Genomic DNA, 13,340 nt, shown 5'->3' with positions numbered 1-13,340 from the left:
ATGTGTGCAATCGAGGACGGTTCTGAGCCTAATGCTGACGGGTCCTGCTTCGGACATTTCTGAGATGCGAGTTAACGTTCAACGTTGAACTTTTTGCGGTTTTCCGCATCTGTAATGTCATGGGAGCATCGGTGCTGCCAGGTCCAATACAGTCAATGATACTTAACCACCGCTCTGCAACCTGAGAACTCCAAGACATAAAGTTGAACGTTTCGTCAGATATATAATCAGAAGAAGAAGGATATCTGAGCACAATGTGTCAATGTTCTGAGTATTCTGCAGCAAAAAAAAACTTGCAAAGTCGTCGGAGGTAGACGGGGGCGTGTCACGGCGTCACACGTGACAGACACTTTCCAAGTCACTCCCAACTCGCTCCAGGCCTCAACTTCATAGCACATCATGTTCAACGCTGCCCTTCGTGCCGTCCGCCCTGTCGTGCGTAGCACGCGCAGGTCAACCCCTTCCACCGCTTTCCGCGCTCTTTCCACCACCACTCCCCGTTTCTCGGGCCCCGCCCCTCCTTCACTCTTCGGAGAGGGTGCCAAAGCTGGTGAAATTCCTTCCGACGAGCAACAAGCGACTGGTCTGGAGCGTTTCCAGCTTCTTGGGGAGATGCATGGTGTCGAAGCGTTTGACTTGGAGCCTCTTGACTCGAGTCGCGTGGGCACCCTTGAAGACCCGATTAAAGTCTTTTCACTGGTATGTTTTGCGTCGTAGCGATGTATCGTGGCGTCTTGCTGAATTTATTCCAGGACACGTCTCGTGTTGTTGGATGCACTGGTTCGCCAGCTGAAAGCCATGAGTTGCATTGGTTTACTGTTAAGAAGGAGAAAAACCGCCGTTGCCCTGAATGCGGCTCTGGTAAGTATTTGGCTGTTTCTTGTGTAATCTGTGCTTAAATTTTGCAGTCTATGTACTTGATTTCCAGGGCGTGGAACACCATGATGCTCACCACCATTAGAATGGGCGATTGCTCAGTTTAATTTATTACGGAGAGCAGTATCACATGTTCCTGTCTAGGTCGTTAGATCGTCGATTCGTTATCAACATCTTGACGGCTTATTCGCATTATCATTGCGTGTGAGTAAAAGGTTGCGTACAGAGTTTCGCTGAACGCCCGCATCAAACTTTAAACAAGAAAAGCAATATACACATCAAAGACATGAAAATATAGGACAAGAACTATCTGAAATACGTCCGGGCCATGCGCAGCTGATAGAAGACTCAGCAGCTATGTAATAATGCACTGACTATCATTTGGGGGGTTTCCAATTGGGGGACCAAAAGCGCTCAGCGTCCACTGTTTCATTCTTGCAAAGCACGGGTCATCTTCGATGTCAAATACCCAACCTACAGCTGCTCGTAATTGAGTGCCTTGCATTAGTGCTGTATAGTAAACGTCATTGTGTTTCACAGCCTGCCGCGGTAGCCATATGAGCAAATAACCATCAGGATGAAAGGCGAGTCGTACCCCCTGGTATATTCTTCGTAGTCTTGCGCTTTCTTCCGGTGTTTCTAGCCACGATTTCTTCGGAGCAGCAAATCGAGGGTCGTTGATTCCATCGTATCTGAGCCAGGGGGGATACTCTGCAGCGAGTATAGCAGGCAATGTCGAATTCATCCACCAGTCCAAGATACCAGTGATGTTGCCGGAGGAATCAACCATCAGATTCATGTCTCCCAGTCCGTCGTGTGCCAGTACCATGTGACGAACACACCGTTCATCGAGTTGAGTCAAGTGCCCCCGCAGGTGCGCAATTAATTGTGATATGGATGCTTGTGCTCGGAATCTATTCTCATCCCCGGCGTCTGAAGTGAATGCGCGCCTTGTCTTCAATGTGGAGAGGTATTCGAGGTATTTTTGCAAAGTGGGAAAAACTTCAGAGGTATGGGCGTGATTAGCATTGTAAATCCGCGGTATTACGATGAGTTCATCCGATGAACTCGCGACAGAGATAGAGCCGATCGTTTGTGGGACATTGATGTCGAACAACTTCAGTGCGAAATCCGCATATGACCGCACCAGTTGCTCCTTTTGAACATTTTCAAGCGACCGGATAACACAATGAACCATACAAAGACAAACCTTTGCGCGTGAAGACAACGTCGGGTATAAGTTTTTGATGGGATCACCTGTGAAACCCTGCGTGACGAAAGCATTGCGAGCGATTTTAGCGCTATTTGGCAGGACGTGCACAAGACGTGGCGCGGGTAACGCGGAGTGTGCGGAAAACCAGCGGAGGAGAGCTGTCTCGCTCTCAAAGAGCCGTTGACTCCATTCAATGTCAGAAGATGTGGGTCTCAACCACATCAAGACGGTTTGACCGCCTGCTAGTGAGATTTCAAAAACCTGAACGAGTACTTTGTGAGTGGTGCGATTACAATGACAATGTCGATAAAATGTGCACCGGATGAGCGCCTAGTCTTCGTTGCCGAAAGGATCTTATGTGAAAACCCTGCTGTGTCAATTGAGCGAGTAAAGTCTGTTCTATGCTGGATGCAGACATATTGAATGGTGGTCCTCGTCGCCAGCGAGGTATTTACAAAGTTGGACAGATGGTCGGGTTGTGTAAAGCCGGCAGTGGGCATTCTGTGGAGCCCCATGGCCATCGATTCCGTAAATTCAAAACGGAACTTGAACGAAAGGGGAGAATACCGCGATGTTGATGCAATCTTCTTCTTGGGTTAGTGGCGCACCTACAACATGCTCAATCTGGAGAAATCCGTGATCGGATGCTAGGTATTCACGATAGTAGGCTCATTCTAGGCCATCGCTGTTCTGAAAATTGAGTTGCCAGTGCTCTTATCGATTATCAGCGAAACCGAGAGTGGGGCTAGTGCAAAGGAATAAGCCTAGAAGACTTACGTTACGTTAGATTTGGTTCCAATGTTTGACTCAGCGTTTAATTGTACAGTTATGTTACAACCGCCACAACGCAGACTGGAACCACGTGTACCAATCCTCAGGGAGTGATCAGGTTGCTCAGCCTGCAAGAGAATGATTTCTTAATGACTAGGCGAGGAAATCTTGTCAGAAGCCAAGGGCCAGGCGTCGTATCGATGATATTATTATACCAAGTTCTCTTATGTTGTTGACTCGACTCGGAACTCACATTAAGTGGCTTAAACCTTAATTAACATACACGGTAGCTATTTTTGTCATACTTTACGCGTTTATTGCCAGTTGGAACTTCGTCGACATCGTCTGGCGTCGTCTGAAACTCAATACTAAATTCTTTCCGCTTAATGTCCTATCGGCAACAGAGTTTCCTCCTACCCATGTGGTCTAGCTCAAGCTGCCCCGCGAGAACGTTCAAAGTCTAAGTATAGGGGTCATTCTGGGCCTTCGGGCGGAATTTTGAACCGGTGGTGATCCTAAAGCAGCGTGCGTGTGTTGGGCAGTACGTAGTAATACTGGTCTTATCAGTAAATTCTTAAATTTTGTCCGCTCAAGTCGTACGAAGAAATCTACAAATACATAAAATTTACATAACCTGAAATAATTTAGATCACGAGTCTCATGATATATAGAGACAGGCCGCGGAGGAGCACTGGGGAGTTCACATGAGTGTGGTGTCGAGCACGAGACATGGGTGCAGATCATGCACAATGTGTCATGTAGACGGTACGAGGTGTTCAACAGTTCCATTAGTTATAAGGAGTAAAAACACTTGATGCAAGTGAGAGGGCAGCAGGCGCAGGTCTCAGGAGAGCATATAATTTCAGGCACGAGAAGTTAGTGGGAGATGCTGAAAAGAAGGAGGGTGCAGCTGGAGTACCATCTACTGAAATATTAGTTCAAAAAAAAAAGCAGAAGAAAAAAAGATGTAATTTGGTAGGTGGTGAACGGGAGGGCGGGAGGACCAGAGCTGCGCTGCGGCAGGCGCTATCAATCTTGCAACTCCGCTTGAACGCCCACTTGGTGCACGTGGCCAGATTTCACTGATTCAAATTACAAAGTCACATAAATTCACTTCATCATTTACTCTAGGTTTAGCCCCCACCGCATCACGGAGTCTTTTCATCGTCGCCTTCTGCCGGTTTATATCGACCTTGGGCTGTCTTCTAGTAGGCAGCGACGGTCAACTCGGAGCTGTGATATGGTGTCACTTGCACCGCGTGGTGACAGACTTGCAGTCCTGAATCGGTTTCAGCTCCCTCACTTGTTTCCAGACGTGGCATGGCTGTGTGCCTTGTACCTCCATGAATGCTGTATTCCTGTAGACACGCCTCGCCTCGATTGCGGTTCGGCACCGACATTACGACACAGATATTTTCTACTTGAAAGGAGTCTACAGCTTGGACTACATCACTCTATAGTACTGCATCATTGCTATGGCTCAAGCTTCAAGCTCCATGCCGCTTTCGTATAGGATCATCCATGCAGTGTGCGCAGCTGCTGTGGATACACTGTCCTCACCTCTTCGATCATACTAGTCATAATCCAGGGATGCAAGTAATGTTGTACGGCCGCGTGAGTTTGGTGTCATCTTCATTATCTATTATCAGCCCTCAACCAACGAGTTCAATCATTAGTCACTCCCCTTATCCTACGGATGTTCTCACGTTTGTTCTCGCACAGAACGACACACATCGTGCCTGCGAAGGTTGCAGAAAATTTCCGAGTTATCTTGGGCGTCATGTGCTATAATGGTACCAACATCGGTAGGTCGATCGCTCTTTCAATATTGGGGTGTTTGTGATCCGTGAATTTGGTTGCACTAATGCTTCGACTGGTTTTACCAAGTATGAATGTACTTAGTTAACGGAATCTGAAGCAGCACCGAACGCGTCGTCCATTGAGTTTTTGAATATAATTACAAAGCCTCAATGGAGTGATGTCTAGCATGCAGGTGCGTCCAGGTGCTGTTTGTTGGTACCCCTCTCAACTGCTCTGGCTCAGCTCGGTGAAGTCAAGCAAGACCAACAGCGTGATCCTCGTACCAACTTGAAACGGTCCAAATCACGACATATCGATATAACTCTTCTACCCCCGCAACGTGATGCTCAGATGTAGGGTCTCAGGAGTGGCTTTATAAGACTGCTCGTTTCTTCCTCGCGAAGCTACATCCCGACCTTCCCGAAACCAAGGCCAGGATCAACGCCTACGCAATTCCCAGGTGCAGCTCAAAAAAACGTTCCACAACCGCTGTCAAGGGGTAATGCAACTCTACGTCGTGGACAAATAGTTCCGGCGGAATGCATGGGACAAGCTCGATGTAGCATGGGTCGTCTAAACATGCGATGTACATGCGGGTACTGGTTTCGTCGCATAAACGACAAAATATCAGCCCTTTAACGACTCGGTCCGAGTACTCGTCAACGAAGTTAAATACTCTGAGAAATTTCTTGGCTCTTGCCAATGCTGTCTTGTACCGAGTTGCTGAATCCTAGGCCTGATCGAGGACCTCTGCACCTACATGCTCCGCTCCTGCATCAAATGATTTAAATCACCCTGTACCATTGCGTCACTCATTTGCTTAATAATTCAGTCTGCGACCTGCTAACCCAGTTATAGAGCTAGCAATTGTCAGCTTCATCTGAGACACGAGCACAGCTAGTAAGTTGCGTACGTGGTGATTACAAAGTACTGACTGTTTTTTGAACGTGCCGAAATGACGTACGTTCAACGGCACAAAGGGATGTTGATCTGTCAGCCTCAGTGGGACGCGTTTACATTATGAACGGATCATTTAACTGATGTTCCTGGTGAATGATAAGACGGCATAAAAGCCATAGTAGCCAGGGAAGGGAATCATTACATCGTCAACGAATTACAATGGCCTCTCCCAAAGTTTGGTTTAGTAAGTGTTTCCTCTACTCACTAGCAACTTCACCAATATCAAGCAACACACACAGTAACGGGGTCGTCCTCGGGACTCGGAAGGTCTATGACAGAGTACGTACTCAGCCAAGGCGACATCGTAGTAGCAACCCTCCGCAAACCACAAGTCCTCTCCGACCTCGCAGCTCGATACTCAGCAGACAAACTCCTCGTACTCAAAGTCGATGTCACGAAGCAAGAAGATATCGACGAAGCGTTCGCGCGCACGCGTTCGGCGTTCGGACGGCTGGACGTAGTGTTCAACAATGCCGGATATGCACTTATCAGCGAAATCGAAGGCACGCCGGATGATAAAGCACGTGAGCTTTTCGAGACAAATTTTTGGGGCGCGACAAACGTTAGTCGTGCTGCTGTGAAGTTTTTTAGGGAGGTGAATGAACTAGGCAAGGGGGGGATACTCCTTCAAGTTAGTTCGGTTGGCGGGTTTAATGCGGTCCCTGGGTTGAGTTATTATGCTGCGTCGTGAGTGCGGTATGAATTTGATGTTCTTTAAGATGCTGATGGGTTTGCAGCAAACATGGTAGGAATCTCGATGCGAGGAAAATGGAAAGTGCTGATGATTGATTTGATGCACAGCGCTGGAGGGGTTCTCAGATGGTCTTGCGAAGGAGCTGCCAGCTTCCTGGAACATAAATGCACGTTGTTCTCTCTAACAATAAACTTGTACTCACAACAAGAAAAACAGATCTGCATCATTGAACCTGGGGCATTTCACACAAACGTAATTGGAGAGGCAACCGTGTCACCGCAGCATCCAGCATACGCCAACGAGTCCTTTCCGAGTTCCGTGCTGCGTCAGATGCTAAAGGGTGTACTTTGGGAAGGAGACGCGGACAAGTTCGCGCGGACTGTGTATGAGGTCGTACAGGGAGGAAAGATACCGAAGCGGTTGCCTATGGGTTTGGATGCTCTTGAGGTGCTGAATCTTAGGATTGAGGATTTAAGGGCAACTGTGGACGAGACGAAGGGATGGTCAGTGGATTTAAGGAGAGCTGAGGGGGGACTCAGAATACGTACCTAAAGTTGTAACAGTCGAGCACACGCGAGGGGAGAAAGAGCTAGAACGAGAATGTGTACTAGTCGGAGGTCCTATATTGGCTCGTTATCCAAAGGAAAATGTAATGCTCACATCTCAGTATCTGGAGTGCAAGCAAGCAACCTCTCCATCGAGTTGTAGCGCTTGCCAACTGTGGAATATAACTTGGCATTGCCTGGAATAGATCTGACCCGTCTTCATCTTCTGAAAAGGAGGAAATAGCATCTGAGCATGGCTATCACGAAGCCACCACTCTAGCTATGGTTTTGTCTTGGGATAGTCTCATAAAAGGGATGAGACGTTTTGCTTGAAAGTGTCCACATCTGAGACGACCAATAACAGGGCCGGTGCACGGCTCTGAAAGTTGTCCGCTTTGGTAGGGTCGATGACTCCACTGATTTTTGACACGTGCGACCTGAGACCGGTAATGCTGCTGAGAGGAGTGCTCCTGCTTCAAGTTTCAAAGCTTCATGTTCGGCCTGAGTGTGAATCCTCGCGATTCAATGGCTCAGAACGTAATGAACTTAAACCCAACTCCGAAAAGCGTTAGTCATGTGTATCCCGAGACTTTGCGGAGTATAGTAAGCAATCAATTGGGCAGATCACGGTGATTACCAAGTATCGATTATATGTGTCAAAATGATGTGTACGTTCAACCGCGCAAAGGGATGTTCTGTCGGCTATCTGTCGGACGCATTAATAAACTTGACTAATGCTCAAGTCCCTGATGAACGATGGGACGCATAAAAGCCACAGCCAGAGCAGGGGATCATTACATCGTCAACAAGTCACAATGACCTCTCCCAAAGTTTGGTTCAGCAAGTGTTTCCTCTGCTCACTAGCAACTTCACTGGTACTAAACACCACACACAGTAACGGGATCGTCCTCAGGATTCGGAAGATCTATGACAGAGTACGCACTCAGCCAAGGCGACATCGTAGTGGCAACCCTCCGCAAGCCACAAGTCCTAACCGATCTCGAAGCCCGATACTCATCGGACAAGCTCCTCGTACTCAAAGTCGATGTCACGAAGCAAGAAGATATCGACGAAGCATTCGCGCGCACGCGTTCGGCGTTCGGACGGCTGGACGTAGTGTTCAACAATGCCGGATATGGAATTATCAGCGAAATCGAAGGCACGCCGGATGATAAAGCGCGTGAGCTTTTCGAGACAAATTTTTGGGGCGCAACGAACGTTACTCGTGCTGCTGTGAAGTTTTTTAGGGAGGTGAATGAAGTGGGAAAGGGGGGGATAATCCTTCAAGTTAGTTCGGTTGCTGGGTTTCATGCGCTTCCTGGGTTGAGTTATTATGCTGCATCGTGAGTGCGATTTGAATTTAATATTCTTTGAGATGATGCTGATGGATTTGCAGCAAACATGGTAAGAATTCTGATGCGAGAAAATTGGAAAGTGTTGGTGGTTGATTTAATGCACAGCGCTGGAGGGGTTCTCAGATGGTCTCGCAAAAGAGCTACCGGCTTCCTGGAACATAAATGCACGTTGTTCGCTCTACCAATAATTTTTGTACTCACAACAAGAAAACAGGTCTGCATCATTGAACCCGGAGGTTTCTACACAAAAGGAGTCGAAGGGGCAACGGTGTTACCGCAGCACCCAGCATACACCGACGAATCCTTTCCCAGTTCCGTGGTGCGTCGGATGCTAAAGGGTGTGGTTTTAGAAGGAGATGCGGACAAGTTCACGCGGACTGTGTATGAGGTCGTACAGGGAGGAAAGATACCGAAGCGGTTGCCTATGGGTTTGGATGCGCTTGAGGCGCTGAATCTTAGGATCGAGAATTTAAAGGCAACTGTGGACGAGACGAAGGGATGGTCAGTGGATTTGAGGAGAGCTGATGGGGGACTCAGAATACGTGCCTAAAGTTGTAACAGGCGAGCACACGCGAGGGGGAGGAAGAGTCCTATCATTATTGGCTCGTTATCCAAAGGAACGGAAATGTAATGCTCGCATCTCAGTGTCTGGAAGATGACAAAGATGCTGGGACGACGAAGGCGTTCTTTTAAGTACGGCTAAAGTAGTAGATATGAACATATTGATTTGAGACCAAAGGCTCGCCTGAAATAACGACTCATTGCGCTCGTACCTAGTCCGAGCATCTGTAACACGAGTCGGTCCTGGTACCTCACTGCTTTCATCGGACTTCAACACCACCACCACCTGGATCTCAATCCTCCAGGCCCATAAGTTGACGTGGTCCCTGTAAAAAGGACGAGGGAGTGCCTTGGTGGACGCGTCTGCATCAGGGGAGTGAGAAGGTTCATGTGATTATGTCATAGCTGTGTTCGAGTTGTGTTCTTAGTGAGATCCATCATCCAACTGATCCCAACATTATTTGCGAAGCAAGATAACAAGGTGATTTTTCAAGATCTTTCCAGCATAGTTTGGCACTGGTCAGCGGTGAGTGGCACAAATGTTTTGTTTCTTCGCCCATTCAAGAACCGCCTCACAAAAATTCTCGTTCAATTACATAGTGCTACCAACTCCACCTCAGTGGCAAAGGGTTAACTCAGCCTAGGTCATGGACACTGACCAGCAGGGAAATGCAGAGGCAGCATTTAGTCTCCCGAACGAGTTGATCGCTATAGTTTTCGATGAACTCGATATAGTATCTCTCCTAAGATGCAAGCAAGTATGTACCGTATATGCACATATTGTATACTACTCAAACCGCTACTCACGCTGGATTCCAGGTATGCCAATTATTTCGTTCAGTTATCACCACCAATGCGCAACTTCTCTACAAAGTCGAGTTGTTTTTCGGACGGTTCGAGAATGGACGCCACTGTAATCTTGATACTGCTGGCCGCCTTCGTGCCTGTCGACAATACCAGCAGGCTTGGAACAACTTAGCTTTTCCAGACTCCCAAATCATAAATATGCAGGGTGGTCTTTCTTGGGAACTGTCCGGGGGAGTATTGTGCCAGGCCATGCGGTCACGGTCAGGGCTTGTTTGCGTGCAACTTCCCTGCAAAATTAAAGACATTCCCGAGCGGGAATGGACTATCAATGATTTTGGATTTGAGATCCGAGATTTTACCATCGATACATCTCAGGACTTGGTTGTCGCTTTGGAAATTGTAGGTGCCGTGTACGTTTTGATCCATCTGTTTTTGAGAAGCATGTCTGATACTAAATGGCACAGCCCGAACCGGACATGCAACGTACACCTAAGAACCTTAATGACCGGCGAGCATCATCCAATGGCTACCATGTCCTTCGTGACGCACCTGCTATCAGACATGCATGAGGAGCTCACCTTCCTTATCCAAGTTTGCGGTTCCCGGATTGCAATACTGTGTCAAGAACATGGAGATGATTCCAACTCTCAGCTAGTTGTCTGGGACTGGAAATCGGGTCAGCAGAAGCTCGTACGTCTTCCACGCGTGCTGCTGCAAGTTGATTAATGAGAACTGTTCGAAGTTCATTCGAGACACAGACCTTCAATCTTTTTCTTTTGTCACAGAAGACTTACTTTTGGTTGGTGTCGTTGCCGCGGAAAGTGACGAAATGCCTCGTTTGGACATCCTCAGTATCGACAGTTTCAGGGAAGAGATGGAGGAATATAAGGATGTCAGCTACATTTGCGGCCTGGAGTATCCAAAGATGAAGGCCGACGTTCTAGATATGTTAATTCGATCTGATCCGACTCCAGGATGGTCCCCGCCTCAAACTGTCCAAACTCCCTTTTTTTTCGCTCGCAGTGACCGCATCTTCACCATCACTATGCGGGTCTCCCCCGCAGGCAATTCCAACGAAGAGTGTACTGTACTAATCGTCGCCTTGTCCACCATCATGGCTCAGGTTGAATTGTCTCGCAATACACAAAAACGCATTGTCCCATGGACGCAGTGGGGCCCAAATGGCTCTTATATGCTCCTTCGCAGCCCGTCCGATAGCTGGGTTTGCTACGTCTACGGAATGAAGTTTATTCAACTTCTGCCATGGAAAAAAGGAAATACCGCAAGAGTGTATGATTTCAACAAGTATGCAGCGAGGAGGGATGTTCGGAATGAACAAACAACGGAACCGAAACTTCCGTGGACGCGCTTAGGAATGCCCCAGCCACTGAATTCGCGGTGTTCTGCATTTGTTGAAGAAGTCGTCACGTATCTTCCTGGCCGTGTTGCGACTGTTGAAGTGATGCCGAGTGATTCACTTTACGATTGGGAGGCGGCTATGATCGGTGAAGATAACATCGTTCTGGTTTCTGTGAGTTTTCCAATACGTCATGTCTGACTGGCACTTACGCGAAAGGCACTGCTTAGTCTGGTGCGAGGAAATATGGCTATATCGCCATGTAAATTGAAAGCTTGTCGTTTTGAAAAGTGTATATGATATCTGTGAATTTTATCTCGTGAAATTTCCTCACGCTTGGATTTCATGTGCCTTGCAAGATGGATAGCACTTTCCTACCGTCAGTAGGCAACATATCTCCCAGACGGATCATCACGACAAATATTTTTAGTGCGCAAAGGGAATATCATCTTATTTACGATTCAGCTGTCCAACATCGTTCAGCAGCGGCTCCCTGATTTCCGTGGACTTAACAAACGTCAACTTTCTTGGTGTGTGGCGGCGTCTCTTATCATTAATGCTGATATGAATGCACTATGACAAGTACGGTCGACGCTAGCTAAACCTGACACACCACAGCACAATACTCTCGTCACCAGACTTCTTTGTGACCCTTGCATGGGCCAAACTTTCTAGTTATTCAGGGTTCTTGGCCACTCAATCATGGACCGAGATGCTGCACGTACATGTTATCAGATCTGCCAGGTCTGATGTCCTCAATTATAGCGATGATATGGATCATACGATAAACCCTTCCTTGGTGGCCCTTTTTCAGGATTCAACAAGCTTCAGCTGCGGTAACGCAAAATTGTGGTTACCAAGGTCACCTCCGCGGTTCCGTCCCCACGTGTAACTTATGGACTGTCACAGATAAGTCAGCTTTGAGATGTTGAACCGGATCATGAGCGCAAGGACGCCATCGGTTGATCTGTTGTGGCCTGAAAGGAACGATCTACTTGATCGACAAGTGTCTGCATATAGGTGTGCGTACGTGGGGCGCTCCGCGGAGGGAGACGGGCGCGCAGCAGGCATGTGTGCCATCATTGTCGACAAAGTTAACAGTGATGAAATAGATCTCTAGCTTGAGCTTGGCTTGATGGTAATAACATCCGCCATGCGCTACCGGGTTATTGAGTCCGCTATTAAGTCTGATCTAGGTTTCAGCACAAGAACAATGATGACTTACCTGACGGGCGTCCGCGGGGAAGTTGGTCACCAAGTGTGCGTACGTACCCATGATATAAATGTCAACTGATCATAAATGCCGACTTTCTGATTACGAGATTCATAAAACTAATTGTTCTACTGGTTTCGTGGTATGTGCGGGAAGTAATGTTGCAATTAGCTAGGGTAGATTCGGCGCTGTCATGGCCGCACAACTAAACAATCTTAGATTATCACCGAAGGCTACATGTAGTACAACAAGGAGAATAAGGAGAACAAGGACATTGCGTCGACAAGGCCAGTTGACAACGCATAGCAACTCAGGATCCAGATACATAGCAAGAATGATACAATAATTATTGGCAACAATAAGCAGTGAGGGGACCGAAAAGGCAAACAAAACTATTGTATGAATAGGGAGAACGGCACAAAAAATTAGGGTATGTCAGGCCAATGGTATCTATAGTCGAAATGAGATGAGACATCGACTGTGTCGAATTTGAAGATTGGCATGGTGGGGAATGAAGCAAGGATAATATGGAGGTGTAGCTATCGTTCCTGCATGCCCAAGACGCGAATGCGCACAAAGGAGTGTCCAGTTCCGACGTGACGTGTACAACGACCGGGGTGTTTGGCAGACCCGAGTGAAAGGGTTGTAGCATAACGCCAAGTTTAAAGTGAGTCGGAAAAAGGAAGACCCTTGTGACGCTTCCTGCTCCGTTCGTGGCGTTTGCAGTCGCTCTGATTGAAGAACGCCTGATTACAGCCAGGAACGCTGCAGACAAATGGTCGGACACCAGAGTGAGATTGCATATGACCTATTGCATTTATCTTAGTGACACCGTAGAAAGAGGTAGTTTGACATATAGAACTTACGCTTTAAGCTAAACACAGCTGTGAAGGTTTGCCCACATTCATCGCACCTATGGGTAGCATCGTGGCGCCGACGTCGTTGGTTGGCATCAAGCATGGCTTGACTGGCGACGGGACGAGTCATGCTTGACTCTGAATGCGAGCGAACGTGCCTACTGCCGACGGCCGGGGGTTGAAGATAAAATGTGGAATCACTTGGGGAATGGTGGTGTCGGAGAGAAGCTGAGCTCCCCCGACGCGAAAGACTTAAATGGGGGATCATAGGAGACACGCTACCATCAGAAGAAGGTGTGGTAATTTCGGACCATGGAGATGAAGGCGACTC

The 13,340-nt window shown here is 47.8% G+C and overlaps 6 protein-coding genes across 6 annotated transcripts; 4 read left to right on the top strand and 2 right to left on the bottom strand.

Annotated features, from left to right (window-relative positions):
* Positions 1 to 340: 340 nt before the first annotated feature.
* Positions 341 to 1,071, top strand: HD556DRAFT_1411563 (cytochrome c oxidase polypeptide IV). The gene is made up of 3 exons (XM_041304184.1): positions 341 to 699; positions 753 to 861; positions 909 to 1,071. Exons 1-3 carry the CDS (start codon positions 400 to 402, stop codon positions 959 to 961), a joined length of 462 nt encoding a protein of 153 aa, XP_041154370.1. The 5' UTR covers positions 341 to 399; the 3' UTR covers positions 962 to 1,071.
* HD556DRAFT_1411561 (uncharacterized protein) lies at positions 1,009 to 2,351 on the bottom strand. The gene has a single exon (XM_041304183.1). It carries the CDS (start codon positions 2,309 to 2,311, stop codon positions 1,232 to 1,234), a length of 1,080 nt encoding a protein of 359 aa, XP_041154369.1. The 5' UTR covers positions 2,312 to 2,351; the 3' UTR covers positions 1,009 to 1,231.
* Positions 2,352 to 5,779: 3,428 nt separating this feature from the next.
* Positions 5,780 to 6,866, top strand: HD556DRAFT_1247409 (uncharacterized protein; the record flags this gene model as incomplete). Its single annotated transcript, XM_041298699.1, has 5 exons — positions 5,780 to 5,804; positions 5,860 to 6,307; positions 6,358 to 6,365; positions 6,422 to 6,484; positions 6,523 to 6,866. 5 exons carry the CDS (start codon positions 5,780 to 5,782, stop codon positions 6,864 to 6,866), a joined length of 888 nt encoding a protein of 295 aa, XP_041154368.1.
* A 756-nt stretch (positions 6,867 to 7,622) lies between these two features.
* Positions 7,623 to 8,949, top strand: HD556DRAFT_1411543 (uncharacterized protein). Its single transcript, XM_041304182.1, has 5 exons — positions 7,623 to 7,699; positions 7,755 to 8,186; positions 8,320 to 8,382; positions 8,451 to 8,801; positions 8,867 to 8,949. The coding sequence occupies exons 1-4, from the start codon at positions 7,675 to 7,677 to the stop codon at positions 8,762 to 8,764; spliced, it is 834 nt and encodes a 277-aa protein (XP_041154367.1). The 5' UTR covers positions 7,623 to 7,674; the 3' UTR covers positions 8,765 to 8,801; positions 8,867 to 8,949.
* A 473-nt stretch (positions 8,950 to 9,422) lies between these two features.
* HD556DRAFT_1449190 (uncharacterized protein) lies at positions 9,423 to 11,205 on the top strand (the record flags this gene model as incomplete). The annotated part of the gene is made up of 5 exons (XM_041307565.1): positions 9,423 to 9,533; positions 9,595 to 9,992; positions 10,047 to 10,272; positions 10,325 to 11,113; positions 11,170 to 11,205. The coding sequence occupies 5 exons, from the start codon at positions 9,423 to 9,425 to the stop codon at positions 11,203 to 11,205; spliced, it is 1,560 nt and encodes a 519-aa protein (XP_041154366.1).
* A 1,609-nt stretch (positions 11,206 to 12,814) lies between these two features.
* HD556DRAFT_1247435 (uncharacterized protein) lies at positions 12,815 to 13,139 on the bottom strand (the record flags this gene model as incomplete). The annotated part of the gene is made up of 2 exons (XM_041298700.1): positions 12,815 to 12,960; positions 13,019 to 13,139. The coding sequence occupies 2 exons, from the start codon at positions 13,137 to 13,139 to the stop codon at positions 12,815 to 12,817; spliced, it is 267 nt and encodes an 88-aa protein (XP_041154365.1).
* Between the last annotated feature and the right edge of the window lie 201 nt (positions 13,140 to 13,340).

Source organism: Suillus plorans (genome assembly GCF_016647745.1).
Source record: "Suillus plorans strain S12 chromosome Unknown HD556scaffold_85, whole genome shotgun sequence".
Lineage (NCBI taxonomy): Eukaryota > Fungi > Basidiomycota > Agaricomycetes > Boletales > Suillaceae > Suillus > Suillus plorans.
The sequence above is the reverse complement of the archived record's forward strand: the minus strand, read 5'-3'. Positions and strand labels throughout refer to the sequence as shown.

What these genes read in the sequence shown, in the direction of transcription:
- HD556DRAFT_1411563 (XM_041304184.1), top strand. Translation starts at nt 400, where the DNA reads ATGTTCAACGCTGCCCTTCGTGCCGTCCGCCCTGTCGTGCGTAGCACG. An exon ending in CGATTAAAGTCTTTTCACTG is followed by an intron (nt 700 to 752) that starts GTATGTTTTGCG and finishes AATTTATTCCAG; the next exon opens with GACACGTCTCGTGTTGTTGG. An exon ending in TTGCCCTGAATGCGGCTCTG is followed by an intron (nt 862 to 908) that starts GTAAGTATTTGG and finishes TAAATTTTGCAG; the next exon opens with TCTATGTACTTGATTTCCAG.
- HD556DRAFT_1411561 (XM_041304183.1), bottom strand. Translation starts at nt 2,311, where the DNA reads ATGTGGTTGAGACCCACATCTTCTGACATTGAATGGAGTCAACGGCTC.
- HD556DRAFT_1411543 (XM_041304182.1), top strand. Translation starts at nt 7,675, where the DNA reads ATGACCTCTCCCAAAGTTTGGTTCA. An exon ending in CTCTCCCAAAGTTTGGTTCA is followed by an intron (nt 7,700 to 7,754) that starts GCAAGTGTTTCC and finishes CACCACACACAG; the next exon opens with TAACGGGATCGTCCTCAGGA. An exon ending in TTCCTGGAACATAAATGCAC is followed by an intron (nt 8,383 to 8,450) that starts GTTGTTCGCTCT and finishes TTGAACCCGGAG; the next exon opens with GTTTCTACACAAAAGGAGTC.